The 18019-nt window shown below is 40.8% G+C and overlaps 1 protein-coding gene across 18 annotated transcripts in view; it reads left to right on the top strand.

Annotated features, from left to right (window-relative positions):
- The window catches only part of TRIP12 (thyroid hormone receptor interactor 12), a 127537-nt gene that overhangs the window by 104322 nt on the left and 5196 nt on the right, over window positions 1-18019 (top strand). For all 18 annotated transcript variants that reach the window (XM_058665088.1, XM_058665086.1, XM_058665085.1 and 15 more), the window contains 9 exons: window positions 229-428; window positions 935-1062; window positions 1985-2136; window positions 2787-2929; window positions 3860-4016; window positions 5596-5694; window positions 11687-11801; window positions 12436-12590; window positions 13596-13760. In XM_058665088.1, the coding sequence (XP_058521071.1) occupies window positions 229-428; window positions 935-1062; window positions 1985-2136; window positions 2787-2929; window positions 3860-4016; window positions 5596-5694; window positions 11687-11801; window positions 12436-12590; window positions 13596-13760 (1314 nt within the window). The remainder of the gene's footprint in view (window positions 1-228; window positions 429-934; window positions 1063-1984; window positions 2137-2786; window positions 2930-3859; window positions 4017-5595; window positions 5695-11686; window positions 11802-12435; window positions 12591-13595; window positions 13761-18019) is intronic.

The raw sequence follows: 18019 nt of genomic DNA, 5'->3' as shown, positions 1-18019 counted from the left end.
GGGTCCTGTCCCAATGTTCCTGATTTTTTGTATGCAGATATTTTGCAATCTCAAAAACTTCTGGTGTCAAACATTTCCTTTCAGAAATATCCAGTGTATAAAGTTTGGTACTCTCTACTGTTCGGGGCACTCACCAGGGGTTTAGCAACATACTGTAGCAGTTAAAGGGGGAGTAATGTCTAAAGGTCAGGACTTGAAGTTTAAATGGATTCTGCTTTGTTTATTCAGGCTGCTCAGTTCTTAAATTCAGGAAATGTAAGACACAGGCTGCAGTTTTACATTGGAGAACATTTACTACCATATAACATGACTGTGTATCAGGCGGTCCGGCAGTTCAGCATACAGACTGAAGATGAAAGAGAATCCACGGATGATGAGAGCAATCCCCTAGGAAGAGCTGGAATTTGGACAAAAACTCATACAATATGGCAAGTCTAAAAATTATTTCTTTTGGCATTTCACAAGCTTTGGAACCTATTAAGTTAGTGACTGGAGTTTCTAAGGAGAAGGGACCCTATATTTTCCACTTAGTGAAAATGACTTCAAATATGTAGCCTTTCCCTCATGGGAAGTCATAATTTACATCTGCTTTTCTGAAATAATTTTAATCTTAAAACAAAAAAATCCTTCCATAAAATGATGCTTGCTTAGCTAACAAATTCAGCATCTTTGAGTCTTTAGACTTCTTACATGATCCTTATGTGGCTATTACTTAGGTTTTTAGAGAGCTAGTTGACCCAGAATTTCTCCTGTAACTCCTCCCAGAAAGGTGGTCTGTGTAAGAAGCCTGTTGTTGCTGTGACTGTCTGAATTCAAACCAAGAAGAGTGTGGACCCTGAGGCGTTGTTGAAGTTCTGGATGGTGTCTGTGGTGTTTCACTTTTTACATGTGTACGGCACAGTTTTAAAATCTACGTACTCTTTCACCATGTTAGGTACAAACCTGTGAGAGAGGATGAAGAAAGTAATAAAGATTGTGTTGGTGGTAAAAGAGGAAGAGCCCAAACAGCTCCAACGAAAACATCCCCTAGAAATGCAAAAAAGCACGATGAGTTATGGCATGGTAAGATATAGCATCAGACCAATTGCCCTAGGCAGTAGTCTTCCTGTTTTCTTGGTGTTAAGGTGGGATTTATATCTAGTAGTAAAACTGTGAAATATAATTTAGAAATAAAAATTACTACAAATTAATTGGATGCTTGACTTTAGTGTTGGAAAAATTAACATGAAATTAAATTTGAAAAGAAAATTGGGAAAACTTTATTACATGTTTTCTAAGAATTTCATATTTTCATGAAGGCTGAAACAAATATCTATGGCTATCTGCTGAAGAGGACACTGACTGCAGCTCCTCATTGGCAGGATTGTCTCTTCATTTTTCTTATTGCAGTTATCAAAGTAAAAATGTCAGGTGTTAAGATCACATTGGAGGGCTCGGTGCAGTGGCCTAGCAGCTGAAGTCCTCGCCTTGAACGCGCCAGAATCCCATATGGGCACTGGTTCTAATTCCGGCAGCTCCACTTCCCATCCAGCTCCCTGCTTGTGGCCTGGGAAAGCAGTGGAGGACGGCCCAAAGCTTTCGTACCCTGCACCCTCATGGGAGACCCGGAGGAAGCTCCAGGCTCCTGGCTTCGGATCGGCTCAGCTCCGGCCATTGCGGCCACTTGGGGAGTGAATCATTGGACAGAAGATATTTTTGTCTGTCTCTCCTCCTCCCTGTACATCTGACATTCCAATAAAAATAAATCTAAAAAAAGATTGTATTGGAGTAGTAAACTTTGGGAATTAGAAAAATTAATTTTCTCTACATCTGGATGTCTTATGCTTAAGATTAAAAGAAATCATGTATGTCCTGCTAAGATACCAAACATTAAAATAATAATCTTTAGTTACTTACACTTCAGCAGAGAGAAAAATTCCGCTCTTCCTGATTTAATCCTTGCTAACTTGTCCAAAGCTGACTTTTTTTTGCTTTTGCTTTTTAGATGGAGTGTGTCCATCAGTATCAAATCCCTTAGAAATTTACCTCATTCCCACACCACCTGAAAATATAACTTTTGAAGACCCATCATTAGATGTGATCCTCCTCTTACGAGTTTTACATGCCGTCAGTCGATACTGGTATTACTTATATGATGTGAGTAATGTTGAGTAATACAAGGTTTTTATGATCTGTTCATGAATGTCATCTCTGGGTTTCTGTTTAGTTATTGGTGAATCTTCTATTTCACTAGAAACTAAAATCGTGAGTCAAGTTAATGCAGGAACCCCAGCTGTGTGAAATACAGTGTACTCACCCATAGAAAGTTCTCTACTTTCTTTTCATTCATTCCTATATGCTTGAATTTTCTCTCCGCAAATTTTTTTAAAATATTAGATCACTCTAGATTTATTTAGCTATAACATGAAAGTGAAAAATTGCCTTATTATCTCTAAAGTGTTTGGTTTTATTTAAAATTTTGTTGCAATAATGATGTATATAAAGTTTAAAAATCATGTACTGGTCTTCATATGTAATATAGGGAAGAGGAGAACAGGTGATCTTGCATGATATATATAGTAACTGTCACACCAGTATTTGAGCCAGTATCTGTGGCCTGTGTGTTTTGAAGTTGAAGGGCAGCAGTGTAATGCAGCACTGTGTCTGGATTGGGACACCTCAGTGATGAACGGTCGTTTTGTTGTGTATATTAGAGATCAGCAGGTGAAATCCAAACATACGTGTGGAATAAAGAGATCGTGAATGTAATCCTAATGTTTTACTCCACACTTTTTAACCTTTTCCAGAATGCAATGTGCAAGGAGATTATTCCAACTAGTGAATTTATTAACAGTAAATTGACAGCAAAAGCAAATAGACAGCTTCAAGACCCTTTGGTAATCATGACAGGAAACATCCCTACATGGCTTACCGAGTTAGGCAAAACCTGGTAAGAATCGCTGGGAATGGTCGCCTTGAGGGGGTTAGGGGTTGCTGTGTTATAGAAATATCTTTATGATAGTATTGAAACGTTCAACATTGTTGAGTTTGGTTAAGATACTAGTTAAGTGGAATTAGTGTTGTCAGTTTATACAAAATAGAAAGTGCCCAAGGATATTTCAACTGAAGAGAGTGAAAATTCTCTGCCATAATAAAATTGGACTCAAAAGAGATAGTGTCTAATTCTCTGAGCCATGAGCAGGAGATGCTAAGACTGTACTGATGATACATTTGCCACTGGTAATACTCAACATGGAGTTTTTCAGCTGTGTGAGCGATGTGACGTGCCTGCAATGTAAGAAGAGAGGATGTGTAGGCTGTCGTAGGGAAGTGGTTCTGGCAGCTTTGTAAAGAATCATTAAGATCATGCATCACAAGGCAGTTGGATCTTCCTAAACTAAGACTGTAGGATGGGCTCATTCTTTGAAAGCCAGTAGCTGCTATTTGGTCAGTGTTCAATGGCTTAGTGTTACCAGCACTAGGAGGAAAATCATGAAGTAATAATGCTTGGATATATGTTGATAGACTGAGGTGGCTGTGTTGCTCGCACCAAGAAGTGATGGTCGTGTTTTAAAAGTTAACTTGAACTAGTCATGTTGCTTACCAAAAGCCTTGAAGTAGGTTAAAGATGATTTTGGATAGACTTCAGGATAGGATTTTACATATTAAAATTTAATTTTTGCATTGGGAATTTACTTAATTATTTGATTAATTGAAATGTCAATTATGAAATTTTAAAAATTGATTTACCTATGCTGTTTTTAATTGTTTATTTATCATGATTGTGTATCATATCAAAAGTTGTTTCTGTTACAGACTTTTTTTTAATGGCTTGTAATTATTATCCAGGTAATCAGTTTGTGTTGCATTGTTTTTGCAGCCCCTTTTTCTTTCCTTTTGATACACGGCAAATGCTTTTCTATGTAACTGCATTTGATCGGGACCGAGCAATGCAAAGATTACTCGATACCAACCCAGAAATCAACCAGTCTGATTCTCAAGACAGCAGAGTTGCACCTAGATTGGATAGAAAAAAAGTAAGTTTCTCCCAAAAGTATTTAAATAGACTGAACTTTGTAGCATAATGGGAAAACGAGGCATGTACCTTCCCTAAGTATGCCTGTTGGTTTAGAGGGCTGGATTAGACAGTCATCCTTATCTTCTTTATCATTTATCTAGCCATATTATCAGTCGTCTGGCGCTGGTCTCTCTGAGATACTCTTCTTCATGCTGTAATAGGTCCTTTTTATGGAGTGCCTGACATTATTTTATACATTTCTTTTCTTTCCCTATTTCTGATACCAAGAATGAGTCTTGTCTTCCTGTACTGTGACTTTTTTTCTAACTCAGGAACACAAACTGTAGCCTCCTTTTTAAAATTGCTTTTTTATCTAGTAGGTAGAATTAATCAGATCCATTTTGTTCTCTAAGTGTATCATTCCAATTAGAGACTAATATTTGAGGTCCGTGTACTAGTACTCACGTTGCTGATCTCCGTTCAAGGGCTTCTGATTTGGTTCCACAGGCTCTAAACTACAGTACATGGGCCGGTTCTGTCCAAGACCTCATCCTGTCTTAACATTCCTTCATGGCACTGTGGTTTCCATGGGACTTCCCTGCTCAGCAGCCTTTTTGTTCATTATTGGAGACTCTCTTAGTCCCATGAATGTTATTTTTAATTACATTAATGTGGGTAAGGGAGTTTAGGGAATAAAGAAACCAAACCGGAAACAAATCGTATAATTAAAGGCGAACCATACTGCTCGCATCTCTGTTTTTCTCTTTAAGATTCTATAAGCAGCAGTGTTGGCATGGTAGAGTCATCTAGCAGGGTCTGATCTGTAAGATCTTAGCGTATCAGAGCCAGCAAGTTTTCAGCTCACCTGTCTCACTGGCTGTTACCTGTGTGACACACAAATACCTGAGATGAGCTAGTTAGAAATGGGTTGTACTAGGGAGTTCACAGTCCAAGAGCAGGCTGGACACATTGGTTGATTGGTGAGGCAACAGGATGACCACAGTGTAGCACACACAAAGGAATGGTCACACAGTAAGTCAGAAAACAGAACTGGTGCGTGAGGCTCACCTTAGGTGCTTAACCAGCCTTCTCGCAAGAAAGCTCCCCAGAACAGGTCCCCACGTCCCTGAACTCTCAAGCTTCCGTTAGACTCATTATCAAAGATTGCAGATGTCCTCACACCAGCCCATGACTTTTGAATTTAGCTGTGCACACAAATATGTTCAAACAGTAGCACCTACCATCCCCACACCTGTTTCTTTCTCTGCCGTCCATGAAGGTGAAGATTTCATGAAGCTGCTACCCAGAATTGCAGTGGCCAAAGTAGTGGAGATCTTGCCTTTTCAAATATGAGTTTTCTGAATTTAGTGTGAGCTAAAGATACATAATAATTACACTTGCCTTTAATTTCCTGCCGGAATTCCAGGATGCTTTGACTGTACCAATACTACTTCTTATTAACCTTTTGAGTTGTGCTTTTATAGAAAGAGTATTTTAGTAATTGCATTGATTAATTTGCATCTCAAAAAATCTCCCCTGTTAATTGCAGTGTATTGCAAGTAGCCCATGATTTTCTCACATATGTGCTTTCTCTGTAGCGCACTGTGAACAGAGAGGAGCTGCTGAAACAAGCCGAGTCTGTGATGCAGGATCTGGGCAGTTCCCGGGCCATGTTAGAAATCCAGTATGAAAATGAGGTGAGCTCTTGATAAAATGTCATGTGACTGTTTTGTATATGAAATTTTGAAGGACAAGTAGCTTAAAAACTAAGATTGTTCTGTTTTCTCTCCATTTGTTCTAAGGTTTCCATTTTTCAGAGGTTCACCTTTATGATAACAAATTTTCCTGACATAGAGGGACATTTGTATAAATATTGTTGATAAGGAATTTTTAATAAAGATTTATGTTTATTTCAAAGTCAAATTGAAAGGGGAGCAAAAAGAGAGTGCTCTCAAGCAGGCCTCCATCTACTGGTTCACTCCTTAGCTGGCCTCAATGGCCATGGCTGGGCCGTGCCAGAACCTGCTGGGTAACAGAGACCCAAACATTTGGGCCAAAGTCCTGCTTTTCCCCGGTCATGAACAGCTCATAACCAGGTTGCTGGATTGGAAATGAAGCAGCCAGGATGTGAGCAGGCAAGCCATGTAGAATGCCAAGTTCACAGGAGGCGGTTTCACTTGCTTGTGCCACAGAACCAACCTCAGTAAAGGGTACTTTAAACAACTTTCAAAATAGTTGAGCTGCTTTTCTAAGAAATTTAGGTTTACTGAAATACTTATACATCTTAAATTTTAATTTTAATATTTTAAGGGTGAGGGGGTTACAAATTCATGTAGGCCTCTGATTCTGATTAGGACGGGAGGGTATAAAGATGGTGGGTGAGGTCAGTGTTTCCGCTTTGCCTTGGGTGTCTGCTAGTTACCACAGAGGGCAGCAGGCAGTAGGACAAAGTGCGCCTTTCCTTGCTGTCACACTCCGTCAGTACGTGGGGATGGAGGTAATGTTCCAAGGGGTTATTTGAGTGGTCTTGATCGTTCTGGAAAGCTATTGGCTTTTTTACCCCAGAGGTAAAAAATTCTGAGCCTTGCTGGCTGTCACTGCCTACCTCAATGTGCTCATACTTAGGTGCTGATTGTAGAGCCTGATCTGAAGTGCTGTTCAAACCATGCTTCTTTCCATCTTTTGATGAAGTTCTTGAAGTCTTCTGATGGCTTAGATGTTCTGTCATGTTTTTCGTGTTCAATTCTTACAAAAGGGGTAGCAACCGCGGTGGCCCTGTGCGGGTGGTAGGGGCCCAGACTTGGATTTAATCTGCTGCTTTCTTAGGCATATTAGTAGGGAGCTGAATCGGAAGCAGGGCAGCCACATTTTGCTATGGGATGTGACCATCCCAAGCAGTGACTTAGACCACCACACCATTACACCAGGATGTAGGTATCTAGATGATCAACATGTTTTCATTCCTCTAGTCTTATGGACTTTAAAATGACACCGTCAGTGGAATCAAGTCTTTGTGTAGAACTATGTTTTTTTTTCACCTCTTGGATGAATAGTTATTTGATAAGGTAGAGTTGAGTTGTATAAGGAAAATAATATCAAATTGTTTTCCTTAGAAACAGTTGGCTGGCTTTTAAATTTTACATTCATTCCCACCTAGTAATTTAATGTTTATGAATTTCAGGTACCCAGAGTGGGTTATAGTGGTAGCTAATTGTGGTTTTAGTTTATAGTTCCCTCTTGACTAATTATTTCAGTTCTCTTTTCACTGTTTTTTGATCATTCATGTACCTTCTTTGTGTATTAGGAATTTTGCTCATTTATTCATTTGTATTATTGTTTGACTTATAAGTTCTTTTATTCATTATGAATAGTCATTTATGGTTTAGAGCAATAGGATTTATTCATTATGAGAAATTAGTTTATTTGATTTGTATCCTCAAATGTCTTCCCCTCAAGCATGGTCTCGCTATTTCGCTAGAAGTTGCAGTTTTACCTCTTAGTCCATGAATCATGTTAATTCAGCTTTTATATATGGTATCAAGTAACGCTTAAGGGTCTTCTATTGCTATTTATTACTAAATATAAACATCCACTTTTCTAGTACTGTTTTTGTTTTGGTATATGTTTTTTTCTGGAAAGGTCATGGTCCCCTATGTGGATTCTACTTGATTGTATTATTCTGTACTCTTTTATTACCATTTTATAATAAGTCTTATTCAAGGAATGAGTTTCTTTGTTCTTGCTTTTTAGAGATTTAATTATTCTTTATGTGTAATTCTATGTAAATTTTAGAATTGCCTTGTTGATGTCTATAAAAATGGACAGTGTTTAAACTGAAGTGCTAACTTAGATCATTTTGGAGAGAAGTACCTGCTTCATAGTATTGCATCTGGCATTCCGTGGTAACTTACTCAGGTGTAACACTTACTTAGCTGTTCAATTTTTACTTATTGCTTCCTCATTAAAGTCTTAAAGACCCTTGCTGCCCAGATATTGTTAGGTTTCTCCAGCAATATTGATCTTTTATCTGTGAAGCACTGTTTGAATTAGTTGATAGAATTAGTTTTTATTATTCACCTTGTTTTTTATGACCTTCATAAGTTTAATTTAGTTCTAAACCTATTATTGTAATTGAAGATTGTGGTAGGGCTTGAGAAACTTCCATTTAACACCAGACAGTAAATGCTTCAGAGTTTGTGGGTGTTAATTCAGTCTCTGTCATCGCTACTTAATTTTGCATTTGTAGTGTTTGAAGGTGGCAATAAAGATAGTGTTTGAATATCAATTAGTGAGTGTGACTGTATTCCAGTAAAACTTTATTTATGGTCACTGAAATTTGAAGTTTGTATAATTTTTACACATCATGAAGTATTACTCAGGTTCACCACTCTGTTCCTTCGCCCCCAACTGTTCAAGTAAAACAAGCACTCCAGCCTTACAGTACATAACTGGCTGGGGGCCAGAGCTGCTGTAGTCTGACTCATGAGCTGTGATTCAACAACTCCTAATGTAAATAACCATCTCATACGTGAACAGAGCTTTCTTCTTTGTCTTATTTCCTTTGAGATGCTTTTAAACAACTAGGACAGTATACCAAAAGATCTCTATTCTATAAAGGCAGAACTTCCCTGAACTTGTTATGGACTTAATTTTCAAGAATTCCATTGTACCAGTTAATTATTGACGGTAGCCGACTGTTCTCTTCCTCAGTTTTCTTACTTACAAATAAGTGCATTTGTAGTGCAGCCTCTCAGCTGTGACTGCATTTATGTGTGCACAGTTGGGACGTGTCTGGCTCATGGTAAGTCACCAGTTTAATCTGCAAGTTTAGGTGTATATGTTCAGGGAGTGTTGAACATGACTTTGAGTTTACTTTCATTATCTTTTTGTTTTTATACCTTGGTTTGATTTTTTTTAAATATTTTACTTGAAAGTCAGACTTTAATTTAAATTTATTAATTTACTAGAGAGAGGAAGAGACAAAAGAGATCTTTCATCCATTGGTTCTGTCCACAAATGGTCACTGTAAAGAGAGTAAAGCTGATCTGAGGCCAGGAGCTTCCTCTTGGTCTTCTGCTGCATGAATGCAGGGTCCCAAGGCTTTGGGTCATCCTCCACTGCTTTCCCAGGCCCTAAACAGGGAGTTGGATGGGAAGTGGAGCAGCTAGGACGCAAACTGGTGCCCATATGGGAACCCAGCACTTGCAAGGGGGAGGATTAGCCTGTTGAGCCATTGCACCCATTTTTTAAATGTTTTCTTTAATTTGCTTTTGCTTCTGGAGTCTTTTCCAAGAAGTTCTTGCATACTGCTATGTCTTGCAGAGTTTCCCTGTTTTTTCCCTGTTGTGATTTGATGGAATTCAGTTATAGCTCTCCTGCTAGGTCTTATACAGGAACTAATCTGGGTATAAAGCACCCTCTGGTGAATGCTCTATGTTACTGCAGGTATTTTTGTGTGTGTTCTGGCCTTGAATTTGCTCCTCTCCTCCAGTGTCCAGATTCTGTTTGTTTTGGGAAGCTGATAAACATACCTTTATGTACACATACACAAGTTAGTCTGTATGATGAATAAAGGAAAATAAAATGGAAGCTGTTGGGTAGGTGGTGGGATGACTTACCACGTCTGTCTGTGCTGATTGAGGGAAGCATATCTGGCCAAAGAATTGAGAGGCCATTTTCCTAGCCTGCTGGAGGATGGGTGTGGCTGGGGCATGGTGAGGATAGGGTTAAGGGGCAGGAGTGAGGCCAGAGATGCTGCAGGAGGAGGGAACCCATAGGATAGATAGGGCCCTGGAGGAACCTGAGCTTACTTTGAGTAAATATTTGCAGGGTGTGAGAATTGCTGTGCACTTCTGCACTCTTGATGCTGTGATAATTGAATGTAAACAGACTATCCAGGAAGCTCAACAGATCAGAGAAGAGGGAAATGATGATTGGATGTAGTTGGTCATAGGGCATATTTTGTTTTTTTTAAAGATTGACTTATTAATTTGGAGGAAGTTATAGAGGACCATGGAGGGCGCGTAAGCATCTACCTGCTACCTTCAGCGGTCAGAGCTGACCCTGGGCTAAGCCACACGCTTTGTCCACATTAGCCCACGTGGATCTTCTGCTTTTCCTTGGCCATTAGCAGGGAGCTGGATCAAAAGTGGAACAGCCAGGATGTGAGCCAGTGCCCATGTGGGATGCTGACTTCCTGTGGTGGCATTACCCACTATACCACGGAGCCCATCCCAGAATTAAAAGCAGGACCTACAGTGTTTACTGATGGGTTTGACTGTAGGGGATAAGAAAGAATAAGGCCCAAGGGTGGCTGCAAGGTTTCGTTGGGACATTGACTGTGTGTAAAGGGATGTAGTTAAAAAGCATCATTCGGTTTGAGTCAATCACTGTAAGAAAAGGCAGGATTCGAAGCCAGCACTGTAGCACAGTGGGTGAAGTTGTAGCCTTTAGTGCCAGAATCTCGTATGGGCACCAGTTCAAGTCCTGACTGCTCCACTTCTGGTCCAGCTCCCTACTAATTTACCTGGAAAAGCAGAGGATGGTCCGAGGGCTTGGGCCCAGTACCCGCACTGGAGACTTGGAATAAGCTCTGGGGCTCATGCCTTTTGGCCTGACGCAGCCTGGCTGTTGCAGCCTCTTTTGGGAGTGAGCCAGCAAGTGGAAGGCCTGGTCTTCTCTTCCCTCCTTTCATTCCTCCCTCCTGCTAGTTCTCCCTCTCTCCCTGCTTGTGCCTCTCCATAACTCCACCTTTCAAATAAATAAATATTTAAAACAGGGATGGGGAGGCAGGATTAAACTTTAGGGTTGCTAAATCACATCTGTTGTTAATCACCTTTAAAGTAATTGTGATTAAGGTTAAATGTGCTTTATTTTAAGTAATCTATAAGTGGAGTGTAGACTTCTTGAGAGGATTGTGGTTGATGTCACACGTGAACTTTGATGAATCCGTCCTTAGCTGTGTGTCTGTTCACATTCTGAGCTGATATAGCCCTGAAGGAACCTCAGAAAATGATGAGACTGAGAACACTGTCTCGACCACATCTGTGTCCTAGTTTCCTGGACGGGTAGTTCTATTCAAGGCTGCGCCATCACCTCTGGCACTTGTTTAAGGCTGTACATGAGATCTCTTGAGGGCATTCCCCTCTGTATGTTCAGGGATACCAGTGCACGGTAGGGCTCAAGAAGCCCCTGTATGAAGTGAAATCCTGTAGAAACCTGAATTAACTCTGCCATGGCTGATGTGAGCTCAGACCGCAAAGAGAATAGGGGGAGGGGTTAGCTGAGTAGTTAAGATGCCCATGTCCCACATTACAGTTCCTGGGCTGGGTTTGTATCCTACTCCTGGCTTTGGGTTCCTGCCACTCTTGTGGAGAACTGGAGTGTGTTTTTAGCTCCTGAGTTTTTCGGTCTCAACCTGGAACAGCCTTGGTCATTTCTATTCAGTCTGATTCTCAAATAATTTTTTAATTTAAAAAATCTGTGTATAGAGAGTGAAGTACTGAATTGCTCTTGCTTCTCCAAGGTGTCCAGGACTGAAGGAGCAAATACAAGCAGGTGGTTTGGAAAGTAGCTCTCATGCATTCTACTGACCCAGTGTTATTATCCACATTGCTGGGAGGGTGGCAGGTAGAAAGAAGCACCACTGTTTTTGCGATTTACAATTGTTCTGTTTTTGCTTCTCTGTAGGTTGGCACAGGTCTTGGACCTACACTGGAGTTTTATGCACTTGTATCTCAGGAACTGCAGAGAGCTGATTTGGGTCTCTGGAGAGGTGAAGAAGTAACTCTTAGCAATCCAAAAGGTAATACCTCCCTGTCAGTTGTTCCATTAGCCAGTGTCATTCAGATCGGCTCACGGATCCTAAAAGAGCTCATTAAATAGAGCTATGCTGGTGGAGTTTCTCTTAGCCTCTTTTTTTTTTTTTTTTTTAAGATTTATTGGTTTATTTATTTATTTGCTGGAAAGTCATATATACAGAGAGGAGAAAAGAGGAAGATCTTCTGTCCACTGATTCACTCCCCAAGTGGCCGCAATGGCTGGAGCTGAACCAATCCGAAGCTAGAAGCCAGAAGCTTCCTCCAGGTCTCCCATGTGGATGCAGGGTCTCAAGGCTTTGGGCGGTCCTCGACTGCTTTCCCAGGCTACAAGCAGGGAGCTGGATGGGAAGCGGGTCCGCCAGGACATGATTTGGCACCCATATGGGATTCTGGCGCATGCAACGTGAGGACTTTAGCCATTAGGCTACCACTTTGGGCCTTCTTAGCCTCTTGTTTCCTAATATGTCCTCTAGAGATGACTCTTCCAGTCTTAATGATATTTATTTAAGGATTTGTTCTCCAGTTTTGAGAAAACTGAGTTTCGTAAGTATTTTTGGTTATCTTGTTTTGTTTTGATTTTGGAAATAGCCAAATTTTGATGGATTATTTCTCTTACAGGAAGCCAAGAAGGGACCAAGTACATTCAAAACCTCCAGGGCCTATTTGCACTTCCTTTTGGTAGGACAGCGAAGCCAGCCCATATTGCAAAGGTTAAGATGAAGTTTCGCTTCTTAGGAAAATTAATGGCCAAGGCTATCATGGATTTCAGATTGGTAAGTTGAGGCTGATTTTCTTAGCCTACAGTTTGGATGTATAAATGTCTAGTTTTTCTCCAACTCCATACCTGAATTACTTGGTAATTCTCTGAACTGTCAGCTCTGACTGCGTAGGACAGGGAGGAGTGTGCCTTTTCGCCCAGTCTGAGGACCACTCCTTGGGTGATAGGGTTTCTGATACCCAGGCAGCTAGTGCAGGGTGAATGTAGTGAGTGGGCATGAGCAAGTGGCTAGCCCTCATTACATCTGCTTCACTGTGCTGCTGTAACAATAACCCAGGGAGTCAGTGTTTATGGGGGTTTGAAGATCTGTAGATGCCTTTCCTTTCCTCATCTCACATCTTTTGATATTACTTAAGCTAAAACTCTTGAATCTGGTATCAAAGGTTTGTATTTCAGTATAACTGGAAAGTAGAGTTTATCCATTGACTTATTATTTTAAATATTATAAAGAATATTTTTGGTCTTGTTTTGCTTTGGGATATTAATATAACTAGAGTAGATTTTAGTTGGCCCAAAATAGTTAGGTTCTTCAAAATTCTGTGTATTTGAAAGTAAGAGTTACAGAGAGAAGGAGAGACCGATCAATCTTAAATCTGCTGGTGCACTGCCTAAATGGCCACAGCAACTAGAGCTTGGCTGGTCCACCCATGTGATCCACCCTCTGATGCTTTCCCAGGCCTTTTCAGGAAGTTGGATCCAAAGTTGTAAGGCCAGGACTTGAATCAATGCGCATATGGAATGCTGTTGCTGCATGCTGAGGTGTAACCATGATTCCAGCCCTGAAATTTTACTTTTTAATGTTAGTATTTATATAGAATGCCTTACTAAATGCTTCCGTATGATCCCAAATCCCAGATTGGGCTATCCCAATTCTACATAGTGAAATATTTCATAATCCACTATTTTCTTGACCTGATAAAACATTCATTAGCAAATTGAGATGGCAGTGATTCAAGAAGCTCAAGGAGGCAGTGTTGATATTTTGCATATTCTCTTTCAGGTGGACCTTCCTCTTGGTTTACCTTTTTATAAGTGGATGCTCCGGCAAGAAACTTCACTGACGTCACATGATTTGTTTGACATTGACCCAGTTGTAGCCAGATCAGTGTATCACCTAGAAGACATCGTCAGACAGAAGAAAAGACTTGAACAAGATAAATCCCAGGTAGGCTTAGGTTTGGCCAAGTGGCTCCTTCCTGTATGTTGGAAAAATGAACCTTTGTTCAGTAGTTTGAATTTGACTTCGTTGTATTATTAATGTGTCAGTGTAGAAGAGCTGGTGTTATTACACTAACTGAAACTGATGGGTCAGATGACTATATAGTTTGATTTACAAGTGTGTATGTTTTTGAGTGAAAACATAAGAGCTCTAAATGTTAGAAACAACTTTTTGTGTATGTGGACAGACACTGTAATATAGTGAATTTTTTGTTTTGTTTTCGGTTTTTATCATTCATTTATTGAAAGGCAGTTACTGAGATATATCTGTCATCCATTGCTTCACTTCCCAGATGGCCACAGTTCCTGTGGCTAACCCAGGCTGACCCCAGGTAATAGGAACTCCACCCAGGTCTCCAACATGAGTGGCAAGTGCACGAGCCCTTGAGGCCATCGTGTGCTGCCTTCTCAAGGGACCAGAAGCTGGCTCAGAAGCAGAGCAGACAGGCTTTGACACAGGACGTTGCGCCACAGGTGTCAGCTTAACCTGTTGTACCACTAGGCTGACCCCACGGTGAATTCCTTTTACTAAGCTTTTAAATTAAACTTACTAAACTTAAATCCCAATTTTTTGTACTCTGCCAACTTCTCAGCGACAAAACTGCTTGCTTCAGTTACCATAAGTGGTGTATGTATTCAGTTTTGCGTTTTTATAGGTAATCTGAAGAGCGACAAGATATAATGCATTAATAAAAAATACAATTGAGATACTTTATTTTCAGGAAATATAGCTTAATTGGAATTATCCATTTGTTTCTAGTACTATCTCAGGAAAATGTCCTTAAAAGCCATTGTGAGTGTTGGTTATTTCTTGGTGACACATACTGAGGTTTTGCTGTTAGATCTCATGGATGATATTGAGCTTCGTATCGTTGTATATTTTAACATATATATTAACTGTAGGTAAAAAAAATAACGTGAATGTATCAGATTCGTACTGGCTCGGTGATATATATAATTTATTAGAATGACAACCAAATACCTTATATTTGGGCAGGGGGGCGTGTAAATGCTCATCAGGGAGCTGCTGGGTTTTTTTTTTGTTTGTTTTGCTTTGTTTTTAAGATTTATTATTGGAAAGTTAGATATACAGAGAGAAGAGACAGACAGAAAGATCTTCTGTCCTCTGGTTCACTCCCCAAGTGGCCACAACAGTCAATACTGAACCAATCCAAAGCCAGGAGCCTCTTTATGGTCTCCCATGCAAGGGTAGAGACATCTGGCTTTGAGTGTCCTTGACTGCCTTCCCAGTCCACAGGCAGGGAGCTGGATGGGAAACGGGACTTCTGGGATACAAGTCAGCTCCCATATGGGGTCCAGGCGCTTTCAAGGCAAGGATTTTAACCACTAGACTACCACACCAGGCCCGGAGGTGTTGATTTGTAAGGGAATTCATTTTATCTCTCCCGTTGATTGCAATGTTTTGAAAATCATGTTTGTTTATCCAGTGAAGTAAGCACTTAAGTAGACTAAATCTAGCTTTTTCAATACAGTTTTTAAATTTGTTAATGATGTTTACATAGAAGATTAGGTTGGGAAGGGTCCATGTTTAGGAGAAAATGGTCTTTTCCTTCTTGCATGTGAGAGAAAGGGAGAGACAAGGTGAGAAGCCACAGCCAGCCTCCCAGCCGCCTCAGCATCCAGGGATGGGGAATGGCCACCCAGTGTCATCCCAGAATCCCAATGTGGAGCATGCCTCCAGGATTCTGCTCAAGTGGGGTCTGTAGTTGTGAAATGCTGTCAGTCCTGCAGATGCAGGGATGAGGAAATCCTTCGAAGGTCCATTGACTGACACAGTCCAGCACTGCATCTTTGCCCAGATATTTGCTGTTACGCTACACTGGGATGGTTGATGAATTTGTTCTGCCTTCCTTCCTCTGCTGTGGTACTCGGTATTCTCTGCAGGTTTCACTGGTCTGACCTATCTTCCATGTGACTCTGCATATGCTCTCCACTGCTCCCTCGAAGCCACCAAGAAGTTCCAGCTTTGATAGATGCACTCTGTTGTCAGACCACACATCCTGCTACTCTCCGCATAGTTAGAATTATGTTAGTTGAGGGGCCCTCAAAGAAATCTCGTTTGAGGTGATCTCAGTCCTATGTCCTGTGTACGCCCACCTGTACAGGGTCAGTTTGTTCTGTCACCCACATCGGCTACTTTCACACTGGTAATTACAGTTGCTAGGTCAGATCTCTCTCTGGCCCCATTTCTTACGCAAACCAGCAGGTGCTGCGGCCCAGGCCAGCCCTGCCCTCCATGAATCGGCCCTTACGTATGTCGTTGGGAGCAGCATCCTAGTCGGCGTAATCCCTAGAAACCCCCACTGGGCTTGCCCCCAACCCTAGTTTCTGTGTCTACCAGCATGTGCAGTGGGTTGGTCTGGTCTGTCGTGCTTCTCACTCATCTCATTCAGCTCTCTTATACATAATTGGGCCTTCAAGCTTAACTCATCCCAGCCGACTCTACCCTGCAGGCCACACTCATGCTAGTGAGTGTCACCGCCTATCTAGCCATGCCTTTCCCCAGTCCTGGTTCTCATGCTTGCCAGTGGGAGTTGCAGCCCATTAGAAGGGTACCCATAGTTTCCCTACTGGACCCAATCCCAGACCTGGATCTAGCACTCTCTAGATGGTTCTGGAGTTTAGCTTGATAAGACTTGCCTCCATTCTCAGCACTTGCCAGCTGATGCCTGGTTGGGCTTTGCCGCCCTTATTCTGACTCATGCCTGCACCAGTGGATATAGTCAGTCAGTGCAGCCTAGCTCTCCCACAATCCATTTCGCCTGCAGGACAACAGGTGTTATAGTGCTGCCCAGCCTGATCGGCCCCCAGTTCCAGCTCTCACTTCCATAAAGTTTTATAATGTCTGTCTGGTTAGGATTTTTAGAACCCACTTAATGTCTGTGCTGACCATCTTCTGTAAGTTAAGCTACTACACTGTTTATAGTATCTTAGGTCAAAGAAAACAAAGTAGGATTCATGGCACTGCTTCACATGTCTTACATGTGATAATTCACTTAATCCTCAACCCTTTGGGATTCAGATGTTCTTGTCATCTCTGGTGTAGATGAGGAAAGCCAAGGCAAATAGGCTGAAGAGCTTTCCTTGCACCTGTGAGCTAGAATGAATACTAGGCTCCAGAGCCCACACCCTTCAAGTTTGTGTCCCTTTGTTGGATGTCGAGTACCACAGTTATTTCTACCAGTAGTGCCTCTGTCTGTTCTGTCTTATGTTATTTGAAATGCTACCATTTTGAAACTTTAAGATGCATTCCATAGACTCCAAACTTGATTTGTTGTGTTGACCAGCTTTCAGCCAGAACATGTAAAAATGGTAGCATTTAGGAATAACCCATTTTGTTATTTTATAGAGTACTCAACATCGAATAAGCTGACCTGGCTCAGATTTTGCCTTATATAGTTTAAATTCTCAGCAGATAGTACATGTAAAATATGCTAAAGGTAAGCTTGACTTCAGTTCAGTGTGTGAAATCTAGATAAATCTCTGGAGTCCTTTCTAATGACAATACACTGTAATATGTTTCTTATAAGGTTTCCTCAGTAGCAGTGGGAGGAACAGCTTTATTTATTACATCACACTAATCCCCTCAGTCTGTGCTAGGAAATGTGGGAATGGTTGAAATTTGGGTGGAACATTATTAAGATGGACACCTTAATTTTGTGTTTTTGGCTGAAGAATATTTTAGTGTGGGATTCATAAATGATGCACTGCAAATGAAGAAAGGGGTTAAACATGAGTTTTTGCAGAGAATTGAAAGTGGATATACTTTTCAGTAACTGCTTAATGCTGTTTCATGTTGGTATTCTGAGCAATCTGAATCATGAGTAGCTTTTAATTTTCCCAACCTTGGCTGCTGAGGGCATTTTGGTGAGAGCCAGCAGGTGAAGGATAACTTCTGTGTCGCTCTGCCTTCGAAATAAATGTGAAATGAATAAACATTTTTTAAAAATGATGTTATTTAGCACTTCTTCACCTTCTGTAGTTTATATGACCAGTTTTCTGTGCCTTAACTGCTTAACCTGAAGAGGCTTCTCCAGTTGGGAAAACCATTGCTTCATGCCTGCCATACTGCTTTTCTTCATTTAAAGATAATAATTCACATTTTCCACAAGGGTCTTGAGTCTGAAAAATAGTATTTTTAATAAGCTTTTTGCAATACTTCAGCGTTTAAGATTAACACAGTAC

This window comes from Ochotona princeps, chromosome 5 (assembly GCF_030435755.1).
Source record: "Ochotona princeps isolate mOchPri1 chromosome 5, mOchPri1.hap1, whole genome shotgun sequence".
In the NCBI taxonomy this organism is placed as follows: Eukaryota; Metazoa; Chordata; class Mammalia; order Lagomorpha; family Ochotonidae; genus Ochotona; species Ochotona princeps.
This window is presented reverse-complemented; position numbering and strand designations above follow the sequence as displayed.